Here is a 27644-nt window from a genome sequence, read left to right on the forward strand (position 1 = left end):
GGAGCAGTGTCAGCCGCCTGGATTTTATAGATAGTGCTGTAGTGGGGTTGGTTTGCTGCCCAGAGGAGAGGGGAATTCCCAGAGCAGTCTGCTGAAATGGGTATAAAAAGCTGCTGTGTGGTTTACCCAAGGCAGATCTGGGCTTCTCCAAGGGGAAACTGTTGGTAGGTGTGCTGGTAGGTGTGCGTAACCATCGCACTGGTGATCCACCATGCTTGCTGACATTGTGGTGGGCTGGGAGGCATGGGAGGGGGTAAGGGAAAAATGGGAGGAAGAGCTCTGCAGGATGGCATCTGGGTTTTTGTGGCAGACACGACCACCTCTGAGCAGTGGGTGTGATGAGGTTTCCAAAATTATTTGGAGGAACAAAAACAGTGCAGCAATTTGTTCTGCTGGGACGGGAGCTGGGAATGCAAAGTGGCATTGTTAGAAATACCAAAACCTTCTCCTGCTTCTGTGCTCTCCAGCAGATTCCTGGAAACGACCATATGATGAGGTTGCAGGCTAAAGTAGCTGCCAAGATGTTTAATAAGCAGAGACCTGACCTCAGTAGTGGGAGGGCTGAGAATGATGCTGAGAGTGCATTGGGATGGTGCGTGATGTCATTACAGGGATTGGATTGAAGAGCTTGTTAATGGATTGATCTCATCCAAGTCCATTAGGGGCTTGCTGCTTGCTGAAGCTGCATGGGCTGCAGATGAAGGATTGGAGGAAGCAGATTAGTGATAAGAGGCTGAATAGACAGATCATTAAAACGAGTACTCATTAAAATGTTCATCCAGAAAAAGACATCCCAGCAGTGGACTGAGGTAGGACCAGCCCTGTTCTGCTCTGGTGAGGGGGATGTGCATAAGTTGTACTTAAATGGAGAACCCTCTCCTAAGCAGCTGGGATGCATGAGGACAGGCAGGTGACACTGCAGTGTTGTAGGCTCTCCCAGAGGGGAGGAGGCGTTGGCAAGACCAAGTGAGACTCTTAACATATTTACTTCTGTGATACATGGCCATTCAGTGGGTGATTCTCTTGCGATTGTGCTCAGCTCTGGAAAGCTGTTTTCCTCTCTCACAGCTGGCTACCTGGTTTTCCATTAGGCCGTGAAAAGTGAAGGGAATTTCTCCTTCCTGTAGGCACTTGTGCAGTGTGGTGCTTTTGTGTCCTGGGATACATTTGTTTTACTGGGGGTAAGCCTGGAGCAGTGCTCACCTGCTGCTCCCCACTCTCAGGATAATTTTCAGAGCCTATAGCATATTCTCTGAAGGGCTCTGACCACCTGCCTGATGTCCACACCTAAGGGAAACCAAGTGTTTTATGGGTTTGTGGAGAGATAACGCAGTGCCTTTGGCTTCCCTGTGGGGGGTTGCCCCTTGCTCTTGGCACACTGGGTTGCTGCTGTGAAAGATGGGAGGTGTTTGGCTGCCTGGTGGGAAGGGCAAGTGAGGATTTAGCTGGCACCAGGTGCCCTTCTCTGGCCAAACATTTTGAGTTTTCCTTTAAATGTGCAAAGGGCTGTGGTCGTATGACTTGGCTTCCTGCCTCAGGTCCCTCTCTTTACAAGAAATAGGCATTGCCCTTACCTCAGTGTTTGCCCTCCTCAAGGCAGCCCACGGTGTTCTACAAATGCCCTCTGCTTTCCTGCAAAGGGAGGTGGGGGAGTTTGTGGAGTGCATGTGTGCTAAGAGGTTATCAGAGAGATGCGGGTACGAATTCCCACAGCTTTAGGAACGTTTGCCTGGATCAGCCTTAGGTCACTAAAAGCAGTAAGTAAAAAAGGGTACAGCTATGAGTGGGGTTTCTTGGGTTCATCTTCAGAAGACAGATAATGCTCCAGAAGTATGGATTTAAAGGCTTTCTGACTGTGCACCTGTTCTGGCACCTATTCTGGTTCATTCAGTGTGCAAGGGAAGGAGGCTGGTAGAGGGCCCGCAAGTATGAGAGCTGCAATAACGTGTCTTAAACTTGCTGTCTTTTTGCTGCCAGCTCTTGACTGAATGAGGCCAACTGCCAGTCCTGAGACAAAGATTAGAGGAAGCAGGCACTCAGACAACAGCTATCTGTCAGAACCCCACTAACCAGCGGTTTTGCTATTGTGCAGAATCTGAGTGCAGGGCTGCCCTCAGGACAGATCTGCCACGATGAGCAGCGGCTGGAGGTGATCTTTGCAGATCTGGCCAGGCACAAGGATGATGCTCAGCAGCGCAGCTGGGCACTCTATGAGGATGAGAATGTCATCTGCTGCTACCTGGAGGAGCTGCTTCGCATTCTGGTGAGTAAATTTCTCTCTTTATAGGCAGAGAAGATAGAAAAAAGGACCTTCATCATGACTGACTTCTTTGCCCTTGTGTTGCCATCTGAGCTGCTGTTTTGGAGGGCACAAATTTCTTGTGCATCCCTTGCCATCCATGTGAAGCCCTGCCCTCCAGTATGGGGTCTGCAGTGCTCTTGACCTGCCCCCTACTCCACCTTACAAAGCTGTTCCAAAAAGAGTTATAGAACTTTTCTTCATTGTAACTGTGGTATTTACCCATCACAATATAAACCCTCACCTCCATAATGAAAAGCTGTCATCCCTCAGCAATCCTAGAACTTTGCTGTGAGTGTTGTTGCACTCCTAGGCCCAAATAAAATGTTTTCTATTTATAATGTCCTCTGTGGCTGGGTATCACCCAGCACAATGATGTGGTCTGTGCTAGGGATGCTGTTGTGGGGTTTGCTCTGACACCTGTTTCATATTCTGTCCAGCATATCCTCCATAAGCAGAACAGAGATTTCATTGCATAATACATGCCATTGTCTTTGTCACTCAACATATGGCCTACCACCTTGCTGTGGGCCTGCAGGGCAAGGTAGAGGGGACTTTTGTGCAACCTTTTCCCCATAATTTAGGGGTGGGAGGAGATGTACAATACTTCTCAGGGTGGGAAGAACACTGCAGCTGTCATGTGCAGTGAGGTACTCATGAACCTGCTGCTCAAGTCCTGGACATTTTAGATGTTTTCAGCCCAAGTCATATGCTGTATTATATCAGAGGTGTTTCTCAAAAAATCACTTTGAAGCAGAATCTGCTGGGTAGCAGTTCTTGAGCTGTGCATTCAGTTTATGCTCTGCATTCTGTTTCTTTGTGAGATGGTTGGGCTGGGGCTACTGAGATCTGGTAACAACTGTTCTCCCTTGAGCTCCTTGCAGCGGGCACCTTGCTGCTTTAATGTCCCACTGGTCTGACCTGTTCATTCCTGCTTCCAGACAGATGCAGACCCAGAAGTTTGCAAGAAAATGTGCAAGAAGAATGAGTTTGAATCCGTCCTGTCCCTCGTGGCGTATTATCAGATGGTAAGGTGGCAGAATGCATTGAATCTCTTTTTGAGGTTTCCATGATGTAAAAGAGTAGGATTGCTATGATGGAATATATAGATGATGTTCCCACTGGATAGGGCAATTCTGTGGACTAGATGGAGTCACTGCAGATCCTGTCTGCATGCTGGCTGATGTCAGTGCTATCACGCAAGCTGTACGGAAGAGCTGAGGATTCAATCGACTTTGAAGCAGGAGCTAGCACTGTGAAGGGTAAAGCTTGCTGCTTTTATTAGCTCCACTGAGGGACAGAATCAGCATCACTAGTGTCTAGAGGAAGGATTTAGGAGAATGCCTTGGGAAAGCTGATGGGTTGTGACTACTCCTCTTTTAGTTGATTAGTGTGTTAGTAAATAGCTTGGCTTAGGAAAGTAGGTTGTGAGTAGAAGCCCTGGGAGTGAGGGAGGAAATCTGTATTCAGAGGAAGAAATGGAATTTTTGCCTGCCACGCCTATGCAGTGTTGTTTTGCCTCTCTACTTCCTGGAACTTGGTATTGTAGGACTCTGTAGGTGCTGATAACTTGTCATTGTCTTGTCTGTAAGTCCCCAGCTGCAGCACATCAAGCCTAGTGGCATTTAGCTTTCTTCTGGCACTTGTCTGTCTGAACTCAGTGCTCAGCAGTGGGTTGCAGGAGTGTGTCTGAGAGCAGTGGGAGTGCAGGCTTGTTGGAGCTGGCTGGCTTTCACTACCTACTCTTCTCTAAGTGGCTTTTCAAGAAAACCTGGCCAGGTGGAGACCAGTTGGGTTTCCTGTCCTGGGTACTCATGCCCAGTGCCAAGGTTTGGCTCACTCCTGCCCATGGGGGTTGTTGATTGAGGCTAGATTACAAAGGTTACCCCAGCACCAGGGCTCCTGCATGGGAGCTGCAGGCTGAGCATAGTGTTTGCTGGAATCCCTGCATGTCCCAAAACTTTCTGGTTTTACCCTGTGCTCCCAGTGCAAGCCAAACAGCTTCACAATGGTGGCAACTGTTCCCATCTTGTTTGTTAACCATCACATGGTGAAGAAGGTTTGTAGATACTGTGTGGTCAGAAAGTATCCTTCAGAGCAAAACCTCAGTGTGTTCTGAAAGTCCTGGGTACCCAGCAAAGGAAACCTTTTGGGGATGGGTAGAAGTTGTTCATTTGTACCATATCAAGTGGGGCATTTCAGATTTGAGCTCCGGGTTCCACCTCCCATCTAGAAGCCTGCAGCAGCCAGTCCAGCTGTGAACATCATCATGAAAGGACTCCTAGTCTCTTATTAAAAGCTAGTAGAGCTTGTGGGCTCACCATCTTCCTAGGCAGGTCTGTAGCTTCCCAACAGCAGCAACTTCTAACTAGTTATGACTCTGCCTTAGAGCAGGCCCCCATCTGGGACATCATTTGATCTAATAAATTGTTTTTGCAGGAGCACCGGGTGCCCTTACGGCTGCTGCTGTTGAAGTGCTTTGGAGCCATGTGCAACTTGGATGCTGCAATCATCTCTACACTTGTAAACTCTGTGCTGCCAATGGAGCTGGCCCGGGACATGCAGACACACACACAAGGTGAGCCAGAGCTGCTGTTCCCAGGTCCCCAGGAATGTTTCTTTCCATTGGATGATCTACAGCAGCACTGGTGGCCCCTCGCTGCCAGACTGCTCTGCCTGCCCAGTGCTCTGGGGAGAAGGGTTTCTGTCTTTAAGGTTATGCAGGTTATTACAGCTGTGAGTGGGGAATGCACAGGAGGGGGTGTTTCAGTGCAATCATGCAAGGTCCTCCAGCTCTTGAACATGCCGTAAGTGATCAGTTTCACTTCTTGTAGATGTCTTAAAGCGCATTGTGAGCTGTTCCACTTTGTTTCATGATGTTCACAGGAGATACCTGCAGATTTCAAGATCTCTGCAGCCTCTTATAGGTAGTTTCTACGTCAGATCTTTGTGGTGTTTGTTGCTGGTGAATGAGATGTGTGCTGATTGAAGGATAAGACCTTCTCTGCACCACTGTACCAACGGAGATGGTATTGCTGTTAACAAAATTGCAGTCCTGATCCTCTGCAGGATAGTGCCACAGCCCTATCTACCTGGAGGTAGTGCTATTAGCCTTTGTGCAGGTAGGGCAGGCTGGTCCTGAGCTTTCAGGCAGCCCCTCATCACTCCTTGCCTGGTCACAGTGTTGCTGTCCCAGGCATTTATCCTGGGGCTCCAGGATAAATGGATAAATTTATCCATAGCCGCACAGTGTCCCTTCTCTCCCTCACTTTGTCCCAAGGTGAGAGGTTTTCCCCATTGCTGCAATACAGACTGCACAAATGAAGAGCAAAAAGCTGCTTTTCCTTTGCTAACAGATTGATTTTGGTTACAGAAGCTTCCCATATCCGTGTCCTGATCCTGTACTGCCTTTCTCATGCTAAGCTTATGGCAGGCAGTTGTGCAAATGTCTGTGCAGCATCCAGTCCCCTGGACTTGCAGCAGGGCTGCAGAGGACTGACCATCCTTGACCCAAATGTGTCTGTCCTTCAGAGGTGTTTTGGGGCATTAGTAGTTCCCTCCTGCCGTTCTGGTGCTTCCTGCCAGCAAATGTCAAGTGTTACCTTGCATGAAAACATGACCTTGAATCCTAGAATGACTTGAGCTTATTTTCGTAGTAGAAACTGGGGAATAGCAGCTGATCCGTGACATGCTGTGGAATAACTAATCCCTTCTGTGGATGGCAGGAGCCAGAGCAATTGATGCCACCACTAAGCAACTGGGGGGTGTTGAACTGGCTGCAGCAGCTCTGTGGGATCCCTCCTGGCTTGTTACTGAAGAGCAGTGGAGGTGGAAGCTCTGTGTATGGATGCTGGGTGCCTTTGATGAGAAGGCACTTTACCCCAGGGCTGATGCAGGCATGTTGGCTGCTGGCCAGTTCTTCTCTCAGATGCTTGAGTCTTACTGCTTCTGGACAGCCACTTCCCTCTGCTGTGGCTGGCCTGTGCATCTATCACTGTTAGAAGGGCTTATAATAAGCCACAGCGAGGCAGAATTAGCCAGAACAATTCCAAAGAAAACAGACAGGGATAATCCACTTTGTAATGGTGACTTTCTCCCTTGATGCAGCCCAGTGTACGTGCAAGTCAGCTGTTGGGCTCTTTTTATTTGAGTTGTAGACAGTTGTGTCTGCTCCCAGTCCCTGGATTTTGCACTGCTGTGTTTAGAGGCTGGAAACAAGGTCTTTGAAAGCCTTTCAGAAATTCCTTTCATATATAATAGTAGCTTTCTTACCAGTATCACAGCAGGCTTTGGAAGTGTAGGCTGGTGAGCAAACAGCCACATCTCTCCTGCCCTTCATGGCCACTCGAGTGATGTTTATCACTCTGTCATCAGCAGAGCCACTCTGCTTCAGGAGAGTTCTATGAGTGCTGCTTACACTGGTGCTGCTCTGGAAGGAAAGTAAGCTGTGCTTTGTCTGGCAATTACTCTGCTCTTCAACGTGGTCAGTCTTGAATGAGTCTGGCTGCAGATGAGGAGCTCCAAAAAATTGTAAAGTTGGTGTTCAGCCCAACTTCAGCTTTCTGACTGGCTTCAGCATCCTTTGATTCTGTGCCCTTATGCAAACCCAGTGAGATATGCCACCTAGTAGGGGATTCCTCTGTCAACTGAGATGAATGGACATCAGTTCATGGCAGGTGGGCCAAGGATGTGTAAAACTACCCTCCCATCTCTAATTGATCCCTTCCTCCATGTTTGTTACTACTGCATGTTTCCTCCTGGCTTCTGGCTGTTTGTCTGGTTCTGGTTCTTCATTGTTCCTGATAAGAGAAAATGTTTTATTCACAAAACACTTACTAGGGACATGATGACAGCAGGGTCCTATGTCTGCCTACTGCAATATCCTGCTCTAATACCCAACTCCTGAAGTTGTGGAGGAAAGAATGAAGAAACCATGTTGTGAATGGCTGGCCAGATTCTTTTTCTGTTACAGTGAAGCTTTGACTTCTTATATAAGAAGTATGAATTATATTTATGTCATCCTCACTCTTTGTTTACCAAGAGGAAAGATCAGTTTCCAGTGTTCCTGTGCTGCCACATCATCTAGTGTGCTCTCCTACAACCTCTTAATCTTGTTAATGCTGTAGTATCTCTGGCTGAGCCCCAAATGCTCTACTTTAAATCCAAGTATTTGCTGTTTGAATGAGCATTATGTGGATTTCTGACAAAGTCTGCATGTTCCTTGTGTATGGAGGCTTTCCTCACAGTGTTGACTTTCCAGGGGCACAAGGCTGGATTGAATCTCTAGCATCTTTCCCCACGCTAACAATAAATCTGAGAGCTGCCAAGTGTTGCAAGGCCTTTGGCCAAGCCCAGGAGTATCCAGGGACAACCAAGGCATCAACCTGTGCAGTAAAACCACACTGCAGGGTGCGGGTGCTTGGAGACAAATTGATTTGTGCATAGAAAAGAGAAACATCTGGAGGAGGAACTAGAACCAGCATGTATTGTCCAGGGAAGCAGTACTGCTGGGAAAAGCATCATACATTAAAGGGGATTTCTCCTCTAATCAAAAGTACTTTTGGTCAGTTGTTTATAAATACACCCTTGGCTTCTTGTAACAAGTGCCCTCGAGGCTCTTTCACACAATATGGTAACCTGTGTGGTAACTCCTTTTCCTATCTCCTTTGCACTTGCTTAGCTGACACAGTTCCTATTCCGTGACTTCTTTTGTTTTTTCTTCCACAAATATCTGTTGAGGTGTATCTGTTAATTAAAATTCAGGAAAGGTACTGGCTGTGTTTCAGTGGAGTATTCACATATAGCTGCTGCCAGCGAAAATTGTGTTGGACTAGCAGCCTGTGGGATGTATTAATGCTGGAGACATGAGTGGCCTGGGAGGTGGGCAGATGCACAGCCTGAGTCATGAGCAGGGGTCTGGTTTCCCCAGGGACCTCTCGTGCCTCCAGGCAGAGCTGAGGTGGCAAAAGTAGAGCAGTGCAGAGACAGCAACAAGCAGCACAACGGTCTGGGGGTGGTGTTGGTTGGAAGAGGCAGCATTTCAAGGTGGCCAGATGGATGCTTTTTCTGGGTTCAGTAATTGCATAACTATGGGATGTGTCCTGGGATTGTGCAGGGGAGGCTGTTAATTATTCAAATCAAGTTTGCCCAGATCCTCTGAAGTGGAAGGGAAAAAAAACGAGAATTGTTGTTGTGATTATTTTTAAATTGCTTTGGAAACGCATGGCACACAAGGTGTGCTTAAACAAGGGGAAAAAACACCCTTGTAGCTCAGGAGATACAGGAATGAGGAGCAGTCTAATCCATGCTAAATGTCCATATTAAATGTGTGACTTCCCAGCTGCCACTAAGGGAATAGTGTTTTGCATTTTCAGAAGAACTAATGACTGGACCTTTATCTTGCAGATCATCAAAAGATGTGCTACTCGGCACTGGTGCTGGCAATGATGTTCTCCATGGGGGAGCCCTTGCCATATCATCACTATGGTAAGGGCAGTTTATGTTTGTGGCTTGGTAGAACAGCAAGTGTGACAGTGGGACATCTAGGGTGTGTCAACAAGCCCAGGGAAGGAACTTTTCCTGGTAGCCAAGGTGGGGACAGCCAGGGCAAAGCCCAGTACAAGTAGAGTAAGAGTAGAGTCTGCCCTTTATTGATGGAGCCCAGATGCTGAAACACTGGGCTGAGGTACCAGATTTCCAGAGGCAGATAGAGCAGTAGAGGTAGTGTTGCCATGCTGCAGAAGAGGTGGACTTGCCCATCACTGTGGTTAAGCAGCATGCTCTGGTACCTCTGCCCTGTGTGGAAGCACACACCTCTTACCTGTCTTAGAGACGTTTTGTCTGCTGATGGGGCTAAGAGCCCAGATCACCCCATGAACACCCCTAAAGCTGGCAGCTGCATAATGTGGCCTCTTCCTGGACTCCTTTCTAATGGGACGGGGCAGCCCTGTGTATTTCAAAATCCTGGGAAGGCAGAGATGATTCAGGGTATTGCAGGCAATGGGGAAGTGCGAACGTGCCAGACCTGCCTGTTTTATCCTTTGTCCTTTCATTACAACCTTCAGATAGAAAGCATTGCCTGCCTGCTTCTTCCCCTGGCCTTGTGTTCCCCTTGTTGGGAAACTCTGGGCTCAGCTTTGCTGGAAATGCAGTAGGGAAATGCTGGAAATGCAGCTATAAGCACCTCCTCAGCAGCTTCGCCTTAACATTCTGGTAAACATGTACAAGATTTAAAGTGCAGAAGATATTGCAGAATGAGCTCCCACACCTCCTGCTTTTCTCTCCTCATGTAACCCTGGCAATTAGTTCCTGCAGGTGGACATATTTGCATGAGCTCTTGAGCTTTCTTAATGGCTAAATTGAAAAATGGGCTATTACTAGTGATCTGAATTATTACTTTTTTTTAATAGATGGATTAAACCAGTGGTCAGGAATATAAATCTGTTTCTTCTTGAAACCTTCATTGGCAGCAGTGGTGCTGAAATGACAGCCAGAGCAGGATTTGGTGTTTTATTTACTCAAAATAAAATTTTCAGTGGAGGATCAACTTTCAGGGCTCCCCTGCACTGTGAATAGTTCTCTGAGACACTAAGTCTCTTGCACAAAGGCACTTCAGTCGTCTTTCTAGTCTGATTACAGGGTTGTTAATTTCTTGAAGGCTGACACTACCGCTCCACTAATGGTTTTTAAGCATAAAAGCCATGGAGAAATGGCTTGCATGGTCCCTTGCTGCTCTATTTTCACTGCTCTGTGAATGCCCCTCTTTCTCCTTGCGCAGAACATCTCAACTCTCAGTTTGTGCAGTTCGTGCTGGATGTGATTGAGGATGGGCTTCCCTCGGACACCACTGACCAGTTGCCTGACTTATTTGTCAACGTTCTTCTGGCCTTCAATCTCCACATTCCAGGTTAGTTTGGTGCTGCTCTGCCTTTAAAGGATCCCAATGGTCTGGAGCAGTGAGGATGTGAAGAATGGGGAGGGAGAATCTCACTAGAGCTTCATGGTGCTGTGATAACCCCAGCCTCTGGTGATACATTGTGTTTATTGTGCAAAACCACAGAGATAAAAAACAGTCTGAGAGCCCATATCCAACCAACTGACCCTCTGGGGCTCAGCAGCTCTGTGAAGCCCAGCAGATTTCTCTCTGTACTTCCACACTGCCCTGATAAAAGCAGTCTCTGGGCTGCACTTGCAGAAAATGAGTGGGGTTATTCCTAGGCCCAGCTGGCTTGGGAGAGAAATTGTTTCAGCAGGCATTTCTTGGTACCAGGCCAAAAGTCCTCTGCCTTCTGTAGGTGTTGACAAACCTGCTTGCCCAGCATCACCTCTTGAAGCTCACTGAGTGCCAAAGTGTTGGGACCAGGTTCTTCAGTGTTGGCCTGAGCTGTGCCCTCTATTCCCTGTCCTCCCTTTCCTGCTGACCTGTATGAGAAGGGCATTTGCCCTTTGCCCTTTTGCTGCCTTCCAGTTCTGAAGCCTGTTATTGGAAGTTTGAAGAGCAGTTCCAAGTCCTGCTATGAGAGGCCACTCCTTAACCCATAATCTGTTGCTCCCATGGTCTTCAGTCAATTATTTCCACTTGTTCTGCTTCATGGCTTAGTGGAGAGAGGGGAGGATAAAGTAGCAAGGACATGTCCAGTAATTTACCTGTTATTTTGAGTTGCGCTTCATTAAAATTTATGTGAAAGTTTCTAATTCCATGTGAAAGTTGATTGCACAGAAACTGATTAAGTATGGTCTCTGCTGCTTTCCTTCATTACCACTCTCCACAGTTACCTATATTGCTCCTGGCTGCAGTAATTAGACAATATTGCATGACAGGCAATGTGTTTCTCAGGGATTATTGCCCACCTGGGGTGCAGCTGAGAGCAGTGACTTCTTCTGAGATGCTAAGAACATGTTAAATGCTGTTCAGGGTGCTTATTAGTGGATTGGATTTTTATTCCTCTGTCTGCAAGGTGCATCTATCGTACAGTTCAGTGATGCAGCGTTAGTTAAAAGACTCTGCTAAAACACATTATATTGATGCTTTTCAATGTGAAGCATCCTGAAGCACTTTGCAGCCTGTGAAGCATTGCAGGGTCGCCAGCCCTGTGCCACAGAAGTAGCCACACTGAGCTGTTTGCATGCATCTGAGTGTGCAAGCTCACTCATGTGCATAAAATCTGCCAAAATTAACATTTTAGTTACATGAAATCACCCCCAAAGCAGCCATGGGACATTTCCTAGAAGTCTTCAGCACCTCCCCTTGCATAACCCTGTGCTGAGTGCTGGAAAGAACTTCTTCCTTCTGGCCTGCTTCTGGGACCTGGCTGTCCTTTCTTACCAGAAGGTAATAAATTCCAGTAGGGTGCTGCTGATACAAAGTACGAAGATACTGCAGAGTGGAGCCCTTGGCTTCAGTGTGTTGAGAGCAGAGGTAACGTTTCACAAGGCAAAGCTTTTGCAAGATGTTTTGCAGTATGTGGCTGGCTGGACTGGAGCCTGCATGTAGGTCAGGTGCACACAGACAGCACAAAGTCTCAAGTGTTTTGTACATGGCTTCCAGATTTATTTCACCTTCCCTCTCCCTTTCCACGCATTCTGTAGGCTGAAACCTTTCATAGCCCTGGTACACTGTGGTTCCCCAAAACTCCACAGAATATTGATGCAAATAGGGGCCCTCTACTATTGTATTTTGTTACTGTGGTCTTCAGGAAACAAAGAGGTGTGCTGTGAACAAATTTATTTCTTAGTTCCAGAACACAGTGTGATCATGACCACAATAAGCAAGCACTCAAATGTCAAGACTTTCACAGAAAAGCTGCTGCTGCTGCTGAACAGGGGAGGTGAGTGTTGGTGTCACTGCAGCTAATGGTGACTCAGGGAGATGAGCCTGGTGCTTGTAAAGGGGTGGGATGTGTTGGGGATGCTGGTCACTGAGGAGGTGATGGCTCAAGCAAGACATGCTGCTTCCTGGTGAGTCGGTGAGGGTGGCAGGCAGCAATGCTGAGGATGGGTGAAGGACAAAGTGGTGCTGGTGGCAGCTAGGAAAGGGAGAAGGGGCCTCTAGGTTGGAATTTCCAAGCAAACTGTCCCCCTTGCACACCTGGGTCAGATCAGCCCCATGTTGTGGCACAGCCAGCTGCAGTGTAGGCCAGCTCTTGTCTGGGGGAAAAGCTGGTCGTGGGCCATTCTGTTGTTAGTCAGACAGGGCTCCATCAGCTCTGGCACACAAACTGCACTGCAAGCTGGCTATCATCTGCCTCAGGGAACAGATCTGGAGGGAGGTCTTGCCTTCCAAAATGCTTAGAATGGAACTTCCCATTTCAGAATTGCCAGCAGAGGGTTAGCTTTGTGTGTGCTCCAGGCATAGAGGGAAATCCACTGTACGTGTTGAGATTTTGCAAAACAGACTGTCAGAAAGCTGGAGATCTCCACAGGAGGAGTGGTGCCAGGTATTTCTGCCTGTGCTGTATGCCAGTATTTTGCTTTCTAATACCTGCTGGAGCACAGGGGCTTTATCTGAGATGCATTTTGTTGATTTGCTGGTAAATAACTCATCCTGTGATGCCTGCAGCTCATCTTACTCTGGCTTTAGTTCTCTTTGGGGTTGCAAATCACTGTCTGCACACTGTATCAGCTTGAGGGCAGCTGTCATCTCAGTGCTCTTCTGTCTGGCCTCCTCCCAAAGCCTTTGTTTAGCCCTTTCCCTGCCAGATTCCCTGCAGGGATCCCTTACTGTGAAGGACTGGGGGAAGAAAGAGGGGGGCCACAACCTAATGAAGATGCTTCTCTTTTGCCCACCTTCCTGACAACTGCTGGGGGGGCTACAGTGTCCCAGAGCCCCTCTTGGGGTCTACAGGGACATGTTTTGGAAGCAAACAGGCTGTAATGGCTCATTTAAACTTGGAGGTGTTTCTTTTCTTGCTTCTGAATGGCACTAGCCTGGCTCTGTGGTGGAAGCTTGTTTCTGGTACAGGCTCTGATGGGCTTTTCAGAGGAGTCATTGGACCAGACTTAATAAACCAGGGAGAAAACTAGTGGTAGCTTTTGAGCAAAAAAGGGAGGCACTGAGAGGCAGTGTGCTCGTGAGCTCTCACCTGGGATGGTAGGTGAAACAGAAGCAATGATTAATGCTAATGCTAATGAGTTTGGTCTCAGCTTGGTACCCTGCAGAGCTGCCATCCTGATTATGCAGCTTTGTGCAAGGCACCAAGCTCTGCCAGCACCAAAGCCAACCAGGCAGAGGGGGGCTGGCCAAGGCCACAGGCAGCCTCCTCTCCAAAGCCTGTAGGTTCTAATGAAGGGAGCTGCACAGAAGATGGAGGACAGGGGCAACAGGGAGCATGTGGCTTAGCACAGTGTCTCTGCCTCCCCCAGATGATCCAGTTTGTATCTTCAAGCATCAGCCTCAGCCACCACACTCAGTGCTGAAGTTTCTGCAGGACATCTTTGCCAGCAAGGATACCGCCAGCATCTTCTACCACACAGACATGATGGTGCTGATTGACATCCTGGTGCGGCAGATTGCTGATCTCTCCCCAGGAGACAAGGTGCTCACAGTGACAGATGGGCATACTGGGGAAAGGAGCAGAGTCCCAAAGCTGCAGTCTCCTGGTCCTCCTTAGGGCCTCCTGGTGCAGGCAAGAGTGGAGTCTTGGGGTGGGCACAACATTTCTGGGTGTTCAGTCAACTTTGGAGGCTGAGGAGGAAGGGGAGATTTAACCTGCCCAGCACACAGCAGTAGAAAGGCATGTTTGAAGAAGGAAGTGCTAGGCTTCTTGTGCTCTGTACCCTTCTGCCAGGGAGCTTTGGGAACAGGGACCGTCTCTGAGTAGTAGAAGTAGGAGGTATCTCTCTGGTTTGGTTATTGCAAGAGGCAGGGGATATATGGGTGAAGAGCAGCACTGGGTTGCTGTGGGAAAAGCAGAGTTTTCCATAGTTACTAATGAGCCTTAAGGAAAAGCAAGTGCCTCTGGGGTCGCTCTCTGGCTGCTGGTGCAGCAGCAGCTGCTCATGCTGTAATGGAGGCTGGCATGCTTGTTTATCTCACTTTAAATCTTTTATTGTGCTCTGTGTTTTGTCTCCCCTCCCACTTGGCAGCTGAGGATGGAGTATCTCTCCCTGATGCACGCCATCATCCGCTCCACACCCTATCTGCAGCACCAGCATCGCCTCTCCGACCTGCAGGGCATCCTGCAGCGCATCCTGGGGGAGGAGGAGGAGAGCCAGCAGTGCCAGATGGACAAACTGATCATCCTGGAGATTTATAAGGAGTTCCCAGAAATCTCTCCCAGTACCAGCTAACTACCCCTTGGCTTGGACTGGAGTTTGAACCACTTGGATCGACGATGTCTCCTGTTGACACTTTCCCCCCATTCCCTTCCAGTACAGCTCATACCTTATACCCCTCTGTGCGAGGCCTAAGGTTGGGACAGGGTTCACCAGCCCTCTACAGATGACAGTGGCAGAAAGGGCAGGGGGTGCCCCCGGGCCTGGTGCTGAGGGGGAAGTTGGAGCAGTGTGGACACTGGCACGTGGTTTGCCTGCATAACTTGGGCAGGAGGAATTTAGGCAGCTGGTGTTAGCTGGAAGGGCAGAGAGTTTGTGAGGGACTTAGCAGCTGGGGTGGGGGTGTTAAGCTGTGCTGGTGTCCCAAGGTCCCAAAGCAAAAGGCCTTTGCCTTAGAGTATCACTTCTTTTCCATGTGCATCTCTCTCCCCGCAGTGACCAAGTGGAGTTTGCTGGTGCTTGGAAGAAGCTTTTGTAACATCTGTTTTGTTTTCTGCTGCTAGTGCCAATGTGCTGCAGCCCTGCCAAGGGGAGGTAGCTTGCTCGCTGTCTAATGCCTCGTCTAGTGAGCCTTTCACTCCCTCCTGGCCCTCAGCTTTGCCTCTGGGTAGCAGCCCACCTGGGTGGGTCATAGAGGTCTTCTCTTAACAGCTGCTTATTTCAATCTGCTTTCAATTGTGACGTTTAAATCTGAATTTCTTGCACACTGTGGCAGCCTAGAAGTAACGACCGTGCGGGTGACGCTGCCCTTGGGAAGCCTTTGACCCAGACACAGCACAAAAACGTGTCCTGCTAAGCAAAAGCTGCTGCTTGCCACCTCTCTGGCAGCATTGCCAAGGGGCTGTGCGTGGGCAGGCCCGCTCTGTTCGTGAAGCGTGTGGATTTCTTGCCTTGAGCTTCATAGTAGCTCTGCCTCGCTGCCCTCCCTCCCCACATGGCAGCGCTTGGAGGCAGCGTGAGCCTGGTGTCCAGTAGCTGTTTGTGACTATGCACGAGTGTGGGGAACCCTTATTTATATTTCCTCTAGGTTTCTAGCAAATGGGATTAACCTGTTTCCCTGTTACAGACAGTCACACACACTAACACGTGGGTCTCATATATTTGTGCGCGTGGTCTGGTCACTCCTTGTCCCCAGCTCTTCCTTTGCAGTATCCAGTGTAGGATCTAATTTTTTTTTTAATTATTTTTTTTTAGTTTAAAGCAATGACATGAGCTCTGTTCTGCAGGCCTGCACTCTGGGCACTGGGGCAGTGATGCTCAGGAATGGAGGGGGTTGGCCTGGTAGCCAAGGAGGTCAAAGACCTCCTGAAGTCAGGCTGGGAATGGCCAAGCTTAACAACCACCGTCTTAGAGAAAAGTATTTTTCCCCTGTAAAAATGTATGAATGTCAAAAGGGATCCTGTATTTTCTTAAACACTATGTGTAACACGCAGAGGAATAAAAATGTCTTAAACTGGACTTGTGTGAATGTAGCCCTGCCTACCTTGTCCTGTTGTGGGAGGTCCCCGCAGGGGTGGGGGTGGCTCAGGTGCCTGCTGCCTGCTCTGGCTGCTGACCCTCGAATGGCAGCAAGACAGTAGTTTTCCCACACTCAGCTTCTTGCACGGTGTTTTCCTATCATGTTGCTGGCAGAGGAGGAGTGGTGGTGGGCAGCAGCCCCTGCAAGGAACACAGCCATCCACCTCTGTGGGCCTGTCCAGAATGCCTCAGCTGGCTCCTGCCTGCCCTGAGGCAGCAAGCCCCTGTGGCCGTGGTTTATCAGCCTGTATCGAGTGCTGATGAATCGTGGTTTGGCTGTGGATGGCTGTTCCCAAACCTAAGCCCCATGTAAGGTGCTGTGGGGGGGCCTTGGATGGTGACTGTGTGCAGTGAGGGGGCAATGGGTGCTTGGTGAAGCCGAGAGTTGGCAGCAGGGAAGGTGCTCTCTGCTCCTGGCTGCATGCCAGGGGTCCCAGCCGGGCAGCGTGCTACAGCCCTGGACAAGGGTAGGGGTGTAATGCCAGAGCTGGCTGTGCCCCCCTCAAACACAGAGGGCTGCACCAAGCACAGCTGCCTGCAGAAATGGGGCCAGGGCTGTGCCCAGCTCCTGCCTCTTTGGCCTGTCTCCCAGGTGCCAGGGCTTGTGGCCTTGCAGTGTGTTAAGCTGCACTCCTGGGGAGAAATCGCAATGGGTGAGGGCTGCCAGCACCCATGGGTGTGGGAAAAAATCCGTGGAGGCTTAAAGGACGACACGCAGTCACCAATATGGTTAAAGTGAAGTCGTTTATTAACAGTGGACACTCGCTTTATATAGAGCCTTTGTTTATATAACGATATCTTGCAGGTGGCTTTATCTTGGCCACAAATTCTGTTCTCACAGAACTTCTGCTGGCTACCTCATTATCCTGTTATTCTTCTTTTCTACTGCCAGTTCCCTTATCTTTTTCCCATAGCTCATCTTTCAGTAACCTTGCAACTGGGTCTCAAGGCCCTTAGTTTACTCTAGCTGAAACTAAACAGTCAGGATTGCTCACATGTCTGTTTTCTTCCAGACAGTTTCCCAACACATGGGTGCCCACCCTGCAGTGGCTTTCCTGGAGCCCCTTGCTCTGTGCAGTGTATGGCTGCACATCCCCCTGAGCTAACCTCAGCTTGCCTCTGGGTGCTGCTTGGGCTTGTCAGCTTGTGTTCCACTGGCACGGAGGGATGTTCCTCTGTCACTTGCCCTCAGTGACACAGCCCAGGCTCTGCTGTGTGAAGCTGGGACAAGCCCAGACCCCAGGAGTAGCCCAGAAGGACCATGAGTTTTGTTGGCTAGGACCACAGCCTGGGCAAAACCTGCTGTGACAGTGCCCTGGCTGGCAGAGCCCTGGCGAGGTTGAGCCTGCGCAGGCAGAGCTGGCAGCATCCCTGAGCCATTGCTGTCCCTGCACTGTTAAGTGTGAGCCTGCACCACCACTGTGCTGTCACCACTGCAAGAACTGGAAAAGCTGGGGGCCAGTCTGCTGTGGGGGTCCCAAGGGAGAGCTGCACCCGCTGCCTGGGAAAGGCAGGGAATGAAACCGCAGTGTGTAAACTCATTATCCCTGGGCCTGCTCAGTGGTTCCTGCTCTGTGAGTGACAGGCTCAGATAACACACTTGTGTTTCCATTAGAGGTGATGAGCCCCTATTAGAGCCGTATCTCCTCACATTTTTCATTGTGGTGCAACAGTGAGGGGTTCTGGGGGGCTGGCACGGAGGGACCGATGTGCTGCCTGTGACCTGCGCCTCTGCTTTATTGTCTGGAATGATTCAATTACAGCTATTCTGTGGCAGTTATACCCCAATGGTTTTCTCCTCCTACCCTGATCTGTCAGCTGGGTAATTAGAACAAATAAACTTGAAAGCCCTCGTAATTTTTTAAAAGCATCTCCTCTCTCCTGATTTGGTTTCTTGATGGCAAATCCCCACTTTGAGGAGGTGTGATGTATAATCCAGCCAGCAGTGGGGGCTTGTGTGAGGCCAGCATCTTTTTGTCTGACATAGGTGCTGTGCTGCCCTTCCTTGGATGAGGTTTTTTGGGTGAGCTGCACCTGGAGCCAGGGCTGCTCTGGTATTAGCCTAATGGTACCACTCGGGAGTGCTCGGGGCATGGTGGGGGCAATGTAAATCCCCCCAGAGCACTGTGTGCACATGGCTGGCATGGTGCAGGACCAGCCAAGCCAAAGGCATTGTGTGGTGGCTGAGGAGATAATCGTAGCAGATTACTGATGTTCAGGAATCCTATGTAGTTTATGAATTAACATGCCCACTTCTCTGGAGGGTTAGAAATCCACACCCACCAGGTGAAAGCCAGTGGTGGTCATGGATGGTGGGGGGGTACAGGAACACGGAGTATTGGACAAAGGTGAAATGCTGGTGGTATTTGGATTCAGCACTGCAGCAGCACCATGTGGGATCCTACAGCCCAGTCTGCAGCAGGTGCAGAAGCCACTACTGCAGCCAGTGGCAGCTGGACCCCCTCGAGGTCCCCAAACCTGCTGCATCCAAGGGTCAGGTCATCTCTTTTCTCCTCCCTGTGCAGATGGCCTGCACTGTCAAAAGAAGTGTATGGCTCCACAGCAGCCACTCAGGTTTCTACCAAGGGACCACAGGACCTTGCACAGCCCTGGGAGTGAGAGAGAGGTTTCTTCCCAGCCTACCCACCCTGACCCACAGCCCAACAAGAAGAGTGTCACATGGGGGTCTTGCAGCCCATTTGGAACCAGGGCGTCCATGGAGGCACTGTGTATCCTGTGTGCCCTTCCCTACCCCATCCTTAATTCCTGCCATCTTCCACATTTACTTCCAAGTTTCCGTCCCCGAAGCAGCTCTTTTTTCCTTGACATGTGCCCCAGCCGCCATGCCTCGGGCTCTCCTCTTCTTCAGCAGGACGTGGCACACTGAATGCTAACAAGGACAGAACCCCGTTATTCCTAAACCTATTATAAGCTTCAGTGGATTAGTCTGAGATACAAGTTGTTGAGATCAAACCAACAGCTAAGTTGCGAGACTGATGTGCTAAAGAACCATCCTGACGCACGGGCCCCAAACTGAATTTTCTTTGGGAAAATGGTTTGTTTTTTTTTTAGGGGGGCTGGAAGAAAAACCTCGCACCTGGCAGGTGTCCCGCTCACGGCGGCCACAACCCCACAGAGCACCAGGCACACCTAGCACCGGGAGACACATCCCCAGCGCGCTGCCCGCCTCCCCCTCCCTGGGCCCGTCCCGTCCCACCGCACAGCACCGCGCCCGCTGACCGCCCGCCCTCAAGATGGCGGCTGCGGGGCGGGCGGGGGCGGAGCGGGGCGGGGCGGGGCGGCGGGAGCCATGTTGGGGCTGCGGGAGGAGCCGCCGCCGCCGCCGCCACCCCCGTCAGTAGCAGCAGCGGCAGCGGCGGGGCGCGGGGGGCGGCCATCGCCACCGCTGGGCGGGGGCGGTGCCGAGCCCAGCCGCCGTGAGCCCGGGCCGGGCGGCGGCCGCCGAGGCACCATGGCGGCGGAAGAGCCGGTGGCCGCCCCGAACCGCCGCCGCTGCTGCCATCACCGGGGGCTGCCTCCGCTGCTGCTGCTGCTGCTGCCGCCTTTGTTCCCCCCCGGGCTGGGGGCCTCCGCGCCGCCGCCGGGCTGGGGTCCGCCGGCCCGCGGGGGCTGCCCCGCCGCCGTGCCGTGCTGGGCGGTGGCGGTGTCTCCGGGGCTGCTCGCCGCCTCCCGCCGCCGCTTCCCGTCGCGCTGCCCACCCCGCGCCGCTCCACCGCTCCCCTTCCCGCCTGCATCCCCGGGGCGGCGGAGCCGGCGCGCAACCCCCAACCGTCACCCGCTGTTCCCTCAGTACAACTACCAGGCGGAGGTGGCGGAGAACCAGCCGGCGGGGACGGCGGTGGTGGCGGTGGCGGCCCAGGACCCTGACGGGGGCGAGGCGGGGCGGCTGGTGTACTCCATGGATGCTCTGATGAACAGCCGCTCGCTGGAGCTCTTCAGCATCGACCCGCGGGCCGGGCTCATCACCACCACCCAGGCCCTGGACCGCGAGAGCATGGAGCTGCACTACTTCCGCGTGACGGCCGCCGACCATGGGGCACCCCGACTCTCTGCCACCACCATGGTGGCTATCACCGTGGCTGACCGTAACGACCACGACCCTGTCTTTGAGCAGAGCGAGTACCGGGAGACCATCCGGGAGAACGTGGAGGAGGGATACCCCATCCTGCAACTGCGGGCCACCGATGTTGACTCCCCACTCAACGCCAACATCCGCTACCGCTTCGTCAACGAGCAGGCTGCCCACGCCGTGTTTGAGATTGATCCCCGCTCCGGCCTCATCACCACCAGCGGGCCAGTGGACAGGGAGAAGATGGAGAGGTACTCCTTGGTGGTGGAGGCCAACGACCAGGGGAGGGAGCCAGGGCCCCGGTCTGCCACGGTCAAGGTCTACATCACAGTCCTTGATGAAAATGACAATACCCCTCAGTTCAGTGAGAAGCGCTACATTGTCCAGGTGAGGGAGGACATACGGCCTCACACAGAGATCCTGCGTGTCACTGCCACAGACCTGGACAAGGACAACAACGCATTGGTCCACTACAACATTATCAGTGGGAACAGCCGGGGCCAGTTCTCCATTGACAGCATCACTGGGGAAATACAGGTGGTGGCCCCGTTGGACTTTGAGGTGGAGCGTGAGTATGCCCTGAGGATCCGTGCTCAGGATGCAGGGCGCCCTCCCCTCTCTAACAACACTGGCATGGCCAGCATCCAGGTGGTGGACATCAATGACCATGCCCCCATCTTTGTCAGCACCCCTTTCCAGATCTCTGTCCTGGAGAACGCTCCCCTTGGTCACTCTGTCATCCACATCCAGGCCGTGGACGCAGACTACGGCGAGAACTCGCGCCTGGAATACAAACTGACTGGGGTCTCGGCCGACACGCCCTTCGTGGTGAACAGTGCCACGGGGTGGATCACGGTCAGTGGGCCCTTGGACCGGGAGTCAGTTGAGCACTATTTTTTTGGAGTTGAGGCTCGGGACCATGGGTCTCCATCTTTATCAGCCTCCGCCAGCGTCACCATCACTGTCATGGATGTCAACGACAACCGTCCTGAGTTCACTCAGAAGGAGTACTTCATCCGCCTGAATGAAGACGCAGCCGTGGGGACCAGTGTCCTCAGTGTTACAGCAATTGACCGGGATGTGAACAGTGCCATCACCTACCAGATCACAGGAGGCAACACGCGGAACCGCTTCTCCATCAGCACACAAGGCGGGACGGGGCTCATCACTTTGTCTCTGCCACTGGACTACAAGCAGGAGAGGCGCTACGTGCTCACCGTGACGGCGTCCGACCGCACCTTGCGTGACAACTGCCACGTTCACATCAACATCACCGATGCCAACACACACCGGCCTGTATTCCAGAGTGCCCACTACTCTGTGAGCATCAATGAGGACCGGCCTGTGGGCAGCACTGTGGTGGTCATCAGTGCCACAGATGATGACGTGGGGGAAAATGCCCGCATCACGTACTACCTAGAAGATAACGTCCCTCAGTTTCGCATCGATCCAGACTCTGGGGCCATCACTCTCCAGGCAGAACTGGATTATGAGGACCAGGTCACCTACACGTTGGCTATCACTGCCAAGGACAATGGGATCCCCCAGAAAGCAGACACCACCTATGTTGAAATCATGGTGAATGACGTTAATGACAATGCCCCCCAGTTTGTCAACCCTCATTACCAGGGCATGATCTCTGAGGATGCACCTCCCTTCACCAGTGTGCTCCAGATCTCTGCCACTGACCGGGATGCCCACACTAATGGGCGGGTTCAGTACACCTTCCAGAATGGGGAGGATGGGGATGGAGACTTCACCATAGAGCCCACCTCAGGGATCATTCGCACTGTCCGCAGGCTGGACCGTGAGAATGTTCCTGTCTATGAGCTGACTGCATATGCTGTGGACAGGGGCATCCCTGCTCAGAGAACTCCTGTCCATATCCAGGTTACCATTCAGGATGTGAACGACAATGCCCCTGTCTTCCCTGCTGAAGAGTTTGAGGTCTTGGTAAAGGAGAACAGCATCGTAGGCTCTGTTGTGGCCCAAATCACAGCTGTCGACCCAGATGAGGGACCCAATGCACAGATCATGTACCAAATTGTGGAAGGCAACATCCCTGAGATATTCCAGATGGACATTTTTTCTGGGGAACTCACGGCCTTGATAGACCTGGATTATGAGTCAAAATCTGAGTATGTGATTGTAGTGCAGGCTACCTCTGCCCCTCTGGTCAGCAGAGCCACAGTCCACATCAAACTTATTGACCAGAATGACAACAGCCCTGTTCTCAAGAACTTCCAGATCTTGTTTAATAACTATGTGTCCAATAAGTCCAACACCTTCCCTTCGGGGGTCATAGGGAAGGTCCCAGCTTATGACCCAGATGCGTCTGACCGCCTCTTCTACACCTTTGAGCGAGGAAATGAGCTGCACTTGTTGATTGTAAATCAATCTAGTGGGGAACTGAGGCTGAGCCGTAAGCTGGACAACAACCGTCCACTTGTGGCCTCCATGCTGGTGACTGTCTCAGGTAGGGTGTGAAAATCATTAAACCTTTAATGCAGTACCTTTGGGGGGTTTGTGTGGTCCCCCTCAAGCAGCCTGTTCTGTATTGGCAGGGGTGAGCTGGGGACTGGCAACAAGATTTGAATTAGGAGTCACTTCAAATTTTTTAATTGGGAATTCCTGGTGGGGTGGAGAAGGGTGTGAGTGGGGGCATGCTGTGGGGGAGCCCTTTGTGAGGGGACCAAGGCTGGAGGTGTCTGTAAGAACAAAGCATTGTTACTCAGCTGTGAGGTTTGCATGTTGGAGGTGCTGTCACCAGCAAGGCTGTGATGTGTGCTGTAGGGTTCTGGCTGGGCAAGTGGCCTCTTCCTGGGGTGGCCAAGCCACTGGCCTAGAGTCTGGCACAGAGCTTCCTTCCCAAGCACCGGAGGGTCTGCTCCCTGCTGATACCGAATGCTTCCCTGGCTGTGCTTGGGGTGATTGAACTTGGTGTGGAGGGAGCCCTCTTAAAAATACCTATGCTGGTAGCAAATGGCTCAGTCTGGATTCTGGCTGTGGCACCTACCAACACCTAGACTTTCTGGTGTGGCTTTTAAAACCTGGCACCTTTCTTCAGCCAGCTTAGCTTTGCAGAGAACAGTGTAACAAACCTTCGAGTGCAGAGATTAAAACTCTCATCTTGTGTGTTGCTGGAGTATTCAAATGCAGATGCTGGTGGTAGCTGCCATGGTGGCTTTGGGGATTGTTTGAGTCCCCTTTGGCCATGCTGAGGGCAGGGCAAAGATGGACCCAGGGGCTTGTCTGTAAGCCAGCAGGGTTTGGACCTGGAGCTCTGCACTGCCTGAGCTTTGCCTTCACTATCAGCCTTTCTTTGCTTGTGGATGTGTGATGTGAAATGGAGGCATCTGTCCATCGGTGAGCTGAGGAGCAGCTTTGGAGAGGCAGGGCAAGAACCCTCTTTGGAAGGGCCAAGCACTGAACTACCAAGAGTGCCTAAGGAGCCGTACGTTAAATCACGATGCTACTCTGACTTACACCCAGCAGCTACCCTCCCTTTTCACCCTCTCTTTATCTGGCTTATTCAGTGAGAGGATTTCTTTCAAAAGATGGAGTGAGGGCTTTAAGAGGGAACCTGTTAAAGGCAATCCTGCATGGCCAGCACCAGCCCATTGGTGGGTTGGGGTTCTCTAGGGGTTAATTACAACTGCAAGGCTGGCTGAGAGCACACATGCCAGTCGATGGTGATGGGGGGGTGGTTTTGACCTTTCCAGCTTCTGCCTGAATGTGTCTATGCAAGCCCTGCCTCCTTGCACACTTAACCCTGCACAAAGGCAGGAGACAATCACATCCCGAAGTCCTGCATCGAGCCGCCTCTCGGCGAGGGGGCCCTTGCAGCCAGAGTGTCGTCATCTTCCAGCAGGAAGAGAGGGGAGAGGTGTGCTCATGAATGGGCAAAGATGGAAGGGGAAGAGCTGTACTGGGGAGGGAAGTGAAGCTCTGGGAAACGGGCCTTTTGTTGGCTTTGATATTAGCTATGGAGGTGGAGGTCCGGTTTGGTTTTTCCTTCTTCATTGTTTGAAGCCCAGCTGGCAGCCCCATACTGTCACTGTGTGCAGGGGGGGGGGGTGGGCTTGCAGAGCTGGTGGCCAGGACATGCAGACCCGGCTGCATTGTTTGCCTGGGTGCAGCACCATGCTGGAGCACCCTTCTCCTGCAGGAAGGACACAATAGCACCCAAGTGGGTGCCCCAAGGTTCAGCTTTGGGGGAGGGAGCAGCTTCCCTGCCTGTCTGTGAGCTTTATGGTCCCTTTGAGAGAGGCTGGATCCCACTAAATCACAGGGCAAGAGGCCTTTCTGCCTGCCTGTGAGCTGTGTGTGTTCTCACCTCAGCCCCTTGCAGGAGGCAGTGAAGGCGTGAGCCATCACAAACCTGTGCCTTTAAAAGGGAACAGCCTGTAAAGCCTCCAAACTGATGCCAGCTCTTCACCCATGTGTGGTCACCTGCAGCTGCTTAAAAATGGTTCTTGGCCTATGGGGGTGGAGGATGGTGGGGTGGTGGGGCTGTGTCCACAGCCAGCAGCGTGATGAGAGCAGGGCATTGCAGGACATTGCCATCATGCTGACTTTAAACCGTTCCAGACTGGTTTCACTGGGCCATGCTGCTGGGCTGGTGGCAAGGGTGGAGGCTCAGCCAAATTCAGCTGCGTTGCCCCTGTACCCATTAAGCTTTGTGCACAGCTCATCTTGGCATGCAGCCCAGGAGCCTGCTCTCGTGAGGGGACCCATTTGTCCAAGATGTCTCACCTAAAATCCTAGCCTATCAAGAACTCTCTAGAGCACATTTGTCCTTACTTCTATGTCTAATCACATCAGAGACAGCTTTTCAAGCTGGAGAAGAGTCCCAGGGTTGCCCTGGCCTTCCACAAATTGAATGTCTCTCCTCTCTTGAAGAGCCCAACCTCAGGACCATCCTTCGGTGTTAGGTCCATTGCAGCTGGAGGTGCTGACAATGAAGGGGTGGGAGACTTACAGGTTTCCATTCCTGGTTAGGAACAATTTTGGAGTCGTTATGCTTATTGGATTTTAGATCCTGTCTTTAGAGCTGCTGGGAGAATGACATTCATGTTCTGTGCTGTGTGAGGCGAGTCTGATTTACTTCCAAGATTTCTTAATCTGTCAAAGGGGCATCAAAATCTTGAGAGATCTGCCAGAGTCATTCTGAAGTGGTGAGGAATGTTCACCTTACTTATGCCTGTCTCCTTCTATCGTAACTTCTCCATCTTGGGGGCATTTTATTATGCCTTAGCTGCAAATGTGAAAGCTGCCTCTGCCTGTCCCTTCAGCACTCTTTGACATCTCTGGGGTGGACTCTCTGGGTGTTGCAGTCGGAGCTCTTGGACTCTGGCTCTGCAGCTCACAGCCTTTATCTGAGCTCCTGGACCTCAGTGAAGGATAGGGATGTATCACAGTCCTGGAGCTCTGTTCCTTGACTGACATCACAGCCCTCAGGAGGGGTCTGCTGCCCATCCTGTGCTCTTCCTGTAGCTTTGCTGTTTTTCAGGCTGGTAATTGTCAGTCCTGGAAGTGCAGACATGGTGACCTGGTGCTGCTGAGCATGGAGGTTAGAGCCCCTTGTGTCCCTTCTCCCCGCTCCTTTCCCTGTAGGCATATTTCCAGGGCTCCTTGCTTTGCTGCATGAATATTTACCAGGCACCAGCTCTCCAGCCACAGGATTTAATCAGAAAGGCTGAGCATTTGTGATTAAAATGCTTCCCAGGGGGGTCAGTGCCTTCAGCCAGCTTTGGGCTTTCTTTTGGTAGCTTTTTTTTTTCTGTCCCCATTTGCAGCGGGTCATTCTCCTGACCATCTGCTTCCCCTTGCATGGAGCTGAGGGAGAGGCAGTCCTGGGTGTGATGCTGAAGTAGAACACCATGTTATGGGGGAGCTTACTGGGGAGAACTGTGGGGCCAGAGCTGGCCCTGAAATTGCTGCAGGACACTGGGACAGGGGCACTTGGGCCTTTCTGCTGTGGGCTGGACAGTGTCCAGAGCATTGGGCACCCTGCAGCCTGCCTGCTGGGAAGTCCCCAGCCATGGCCTTCTTGCTCTTGGATGCATTGCTGGCCTCCAGCATGCCCGAGGACTCAGCATGGCTTCAGCTGAGGCCAAATAACAGCCATGAATCAGGCAAGTGTCTGCCTGTGCGTTGCTGGGTGCTGAGCACCCCTCAGGGAGGGTGAGACCTCTGGGCCTTGAGGCTCCTTCTGGATGGGCCATGAGACTGAGTGGGGAGAGCAGGAGGTAGCTGGGCTCGACCCGAGCTCACATTTTCCTTGTCTGGAGAGAGAAACTGAGAGGAGGGGACAAAGGGAAAGGAGAGAGAGCAGGACACAGCACAGCTTCCTGCTGAGAAGGGGGTTGGTGTCAAAGTGGTGGCATCCCAGGGTGCTGCCTCACCAGGTGGTCTCTCAGGGAGTGATTCCAGACTGCTGGTGGTTCAGTGAGCATCTTAGGCTTGTGTATTTACCCTTGCTCCAGCTTTCCCAACACTGGATGATCTCAGCAGCCCCTGAGCCACATGGAGAGAGAAGGTGCTTCTGGAGACAGAGGTGATAATGCCAGTTCATTGAGCTGAGCCCAGGCAGATCTAAATCCTGCAGCACCTCCAGCCAGGTACTGGACAGAGCTGTTTGGTAACTGCTGCTCATACCGCCTCCCGTGTTAGAGCCATCAGGCTGTCACACAAAGAGGTGGTTTTCTCACCTTGCTGCTGTATGGGTTGGGAATAGTTTGATTTCAGAGAGAAGCAAACCCCTTCCTGAGGGGGATTAGCTCCTGGGTGACTGTACTGGCACAGCTGCTCTCCCAGCCCCCTGCCAGCCTTATCTCCAGAGCAGCAGCCCCTGCGTGCAGGCTGGTGCTTGTGCAGGAATTTGCAGGGTCACCAGAAAGCTTTCACCTTCTGAAGAGAAGAGAGAGATAGGGGAAAAAAGAGAGACATTTCAATCTTTAAATCCTCCTGCACCACCAACTTCAAACGGGGCTGAAGGAAATCAAAAGGCTTTGCAGCAAAGCAGCCCTGGGGAGAGAGGAGCAGTAAAGGCAGCTTTGCACATGAGGCTTGGAGCTGGGGCACGTGTGGGGCACAGGGGGGGATGGCATTTACACTCTTGGTCCTTGTAGGGCTGAGTCTGACCAGGGTGCCAGGAAGCCTGCTGCCCCTTGTGCCCCCTTGCCCTGGGTTGCAGGAGGTGAAGCATTGTTGGGCAGGGTCTGGCTGGGTGTGCCAGGCTGAGGCAGAGCAGGACTGCTCTAAGTGCTGCTGTGGGGGCATCTTTGCTTTAGCTGCTCATCCTCTGAAGTGAGACCTGCCACTCTGCCTACCTTTTCACAGGGCCACCTCCCATATCAGCATTTAAATTGAGTGTTGAACCTGACATAGATGCCCAGAAGAGGATGCATGAGGTTGTCTCTGTGGAGCTGATTTACCTGGCAGAGGTCAGCGTGGCAGATG

At 51.6% G+C, this 27644-nt stretch overlaps 2 protein-coding genes across 9 annotated transcripts in view; both read left to right on the forward strand.

Moving 5' to 3' along the window:
* Positions 1 to 16030, forward strand: part of NCKIPSD (NCK interacting protein with SH3 domain) — a 47073-nt gene extending 31043 nt beyond the window's left edge. For 2 of the 3 annotated variants that reach the window (XM_071755934.1, XM_071755935.1), the window contains exons 6-13: positions 2093 to 2263; positions 3241 to 3327; positions 4739 to 4877; positions 8705 to 8785; positions 10077 to 10205; positions 12034 to 12126; positions 13661 to 13833; positions 14384 to 16030. In XM_071755934.1, coding sequence (XP_071612035.1) covers positions 2093 to 2263; positions 3241 to 3327; positions 4739 to 4877; positions 8705 to 8785; positions 10077 to 10205; positions 12034 to 12126; positions 13661 to 13833; positions 14384 to 14587 — 1077 coding nt within the window. In that variant the 3' untranslated portion in view covers positions 14588 to 16030. Of the gene's footprint in view, positions 1 to 2092; positions 2264 to 3240; positions 3328 to 4738; positions 4878 to 8704; positions 8786 to 10076; positions 10206 to 12033; positions 12127 to 12610; positions 12736 to 13660; positions 13834 to 14383 lie in introns of those variants that run through there. The other variant, XR_011728229.1, reaches the window with a different exon arrangement.
* Positions 16031 to 19385: 3355 nt separating this feature from the next.
* Positions 19386 to 27644, forward strand: part of CELSR3 (cadherin EGF LAG seven-pass G-type receptor 3) — a 32050-nt gene continuing 23791 nt past the window's right edge. For all 6 annotated transcript variants that reach the window (XR_011728230.1, XM_071755936.1, XM_071755937.1 and 3 more), the window contains exon 1: positions 19386 to 22656. Coding sequence is in view for 5 of the 6 variants with exons in the window: in XM_071755936.1 (XP_071612037.1) it covers positions 19401 to 22656 (3256 nt within the window). In the remaining variant the exon portion in view is untranslated. The remainder of the gene's footprint in view (positions 22657 to 27644) is intronic.

Source organism: Heliangelus exortis, chromosome 12 (genome assembly GCF_036169615.1).
Source record: "Heliangelus exortis chromosome 12, bHelExo1.hap1, whole genome shotgun sequence".
Classification (NCBI taxonomy): Eukaryota; Metazoa; Chordata; class Aves; order Apodiformes; family Trochilidae; genus Heliangelus; species Heliangelus exortis.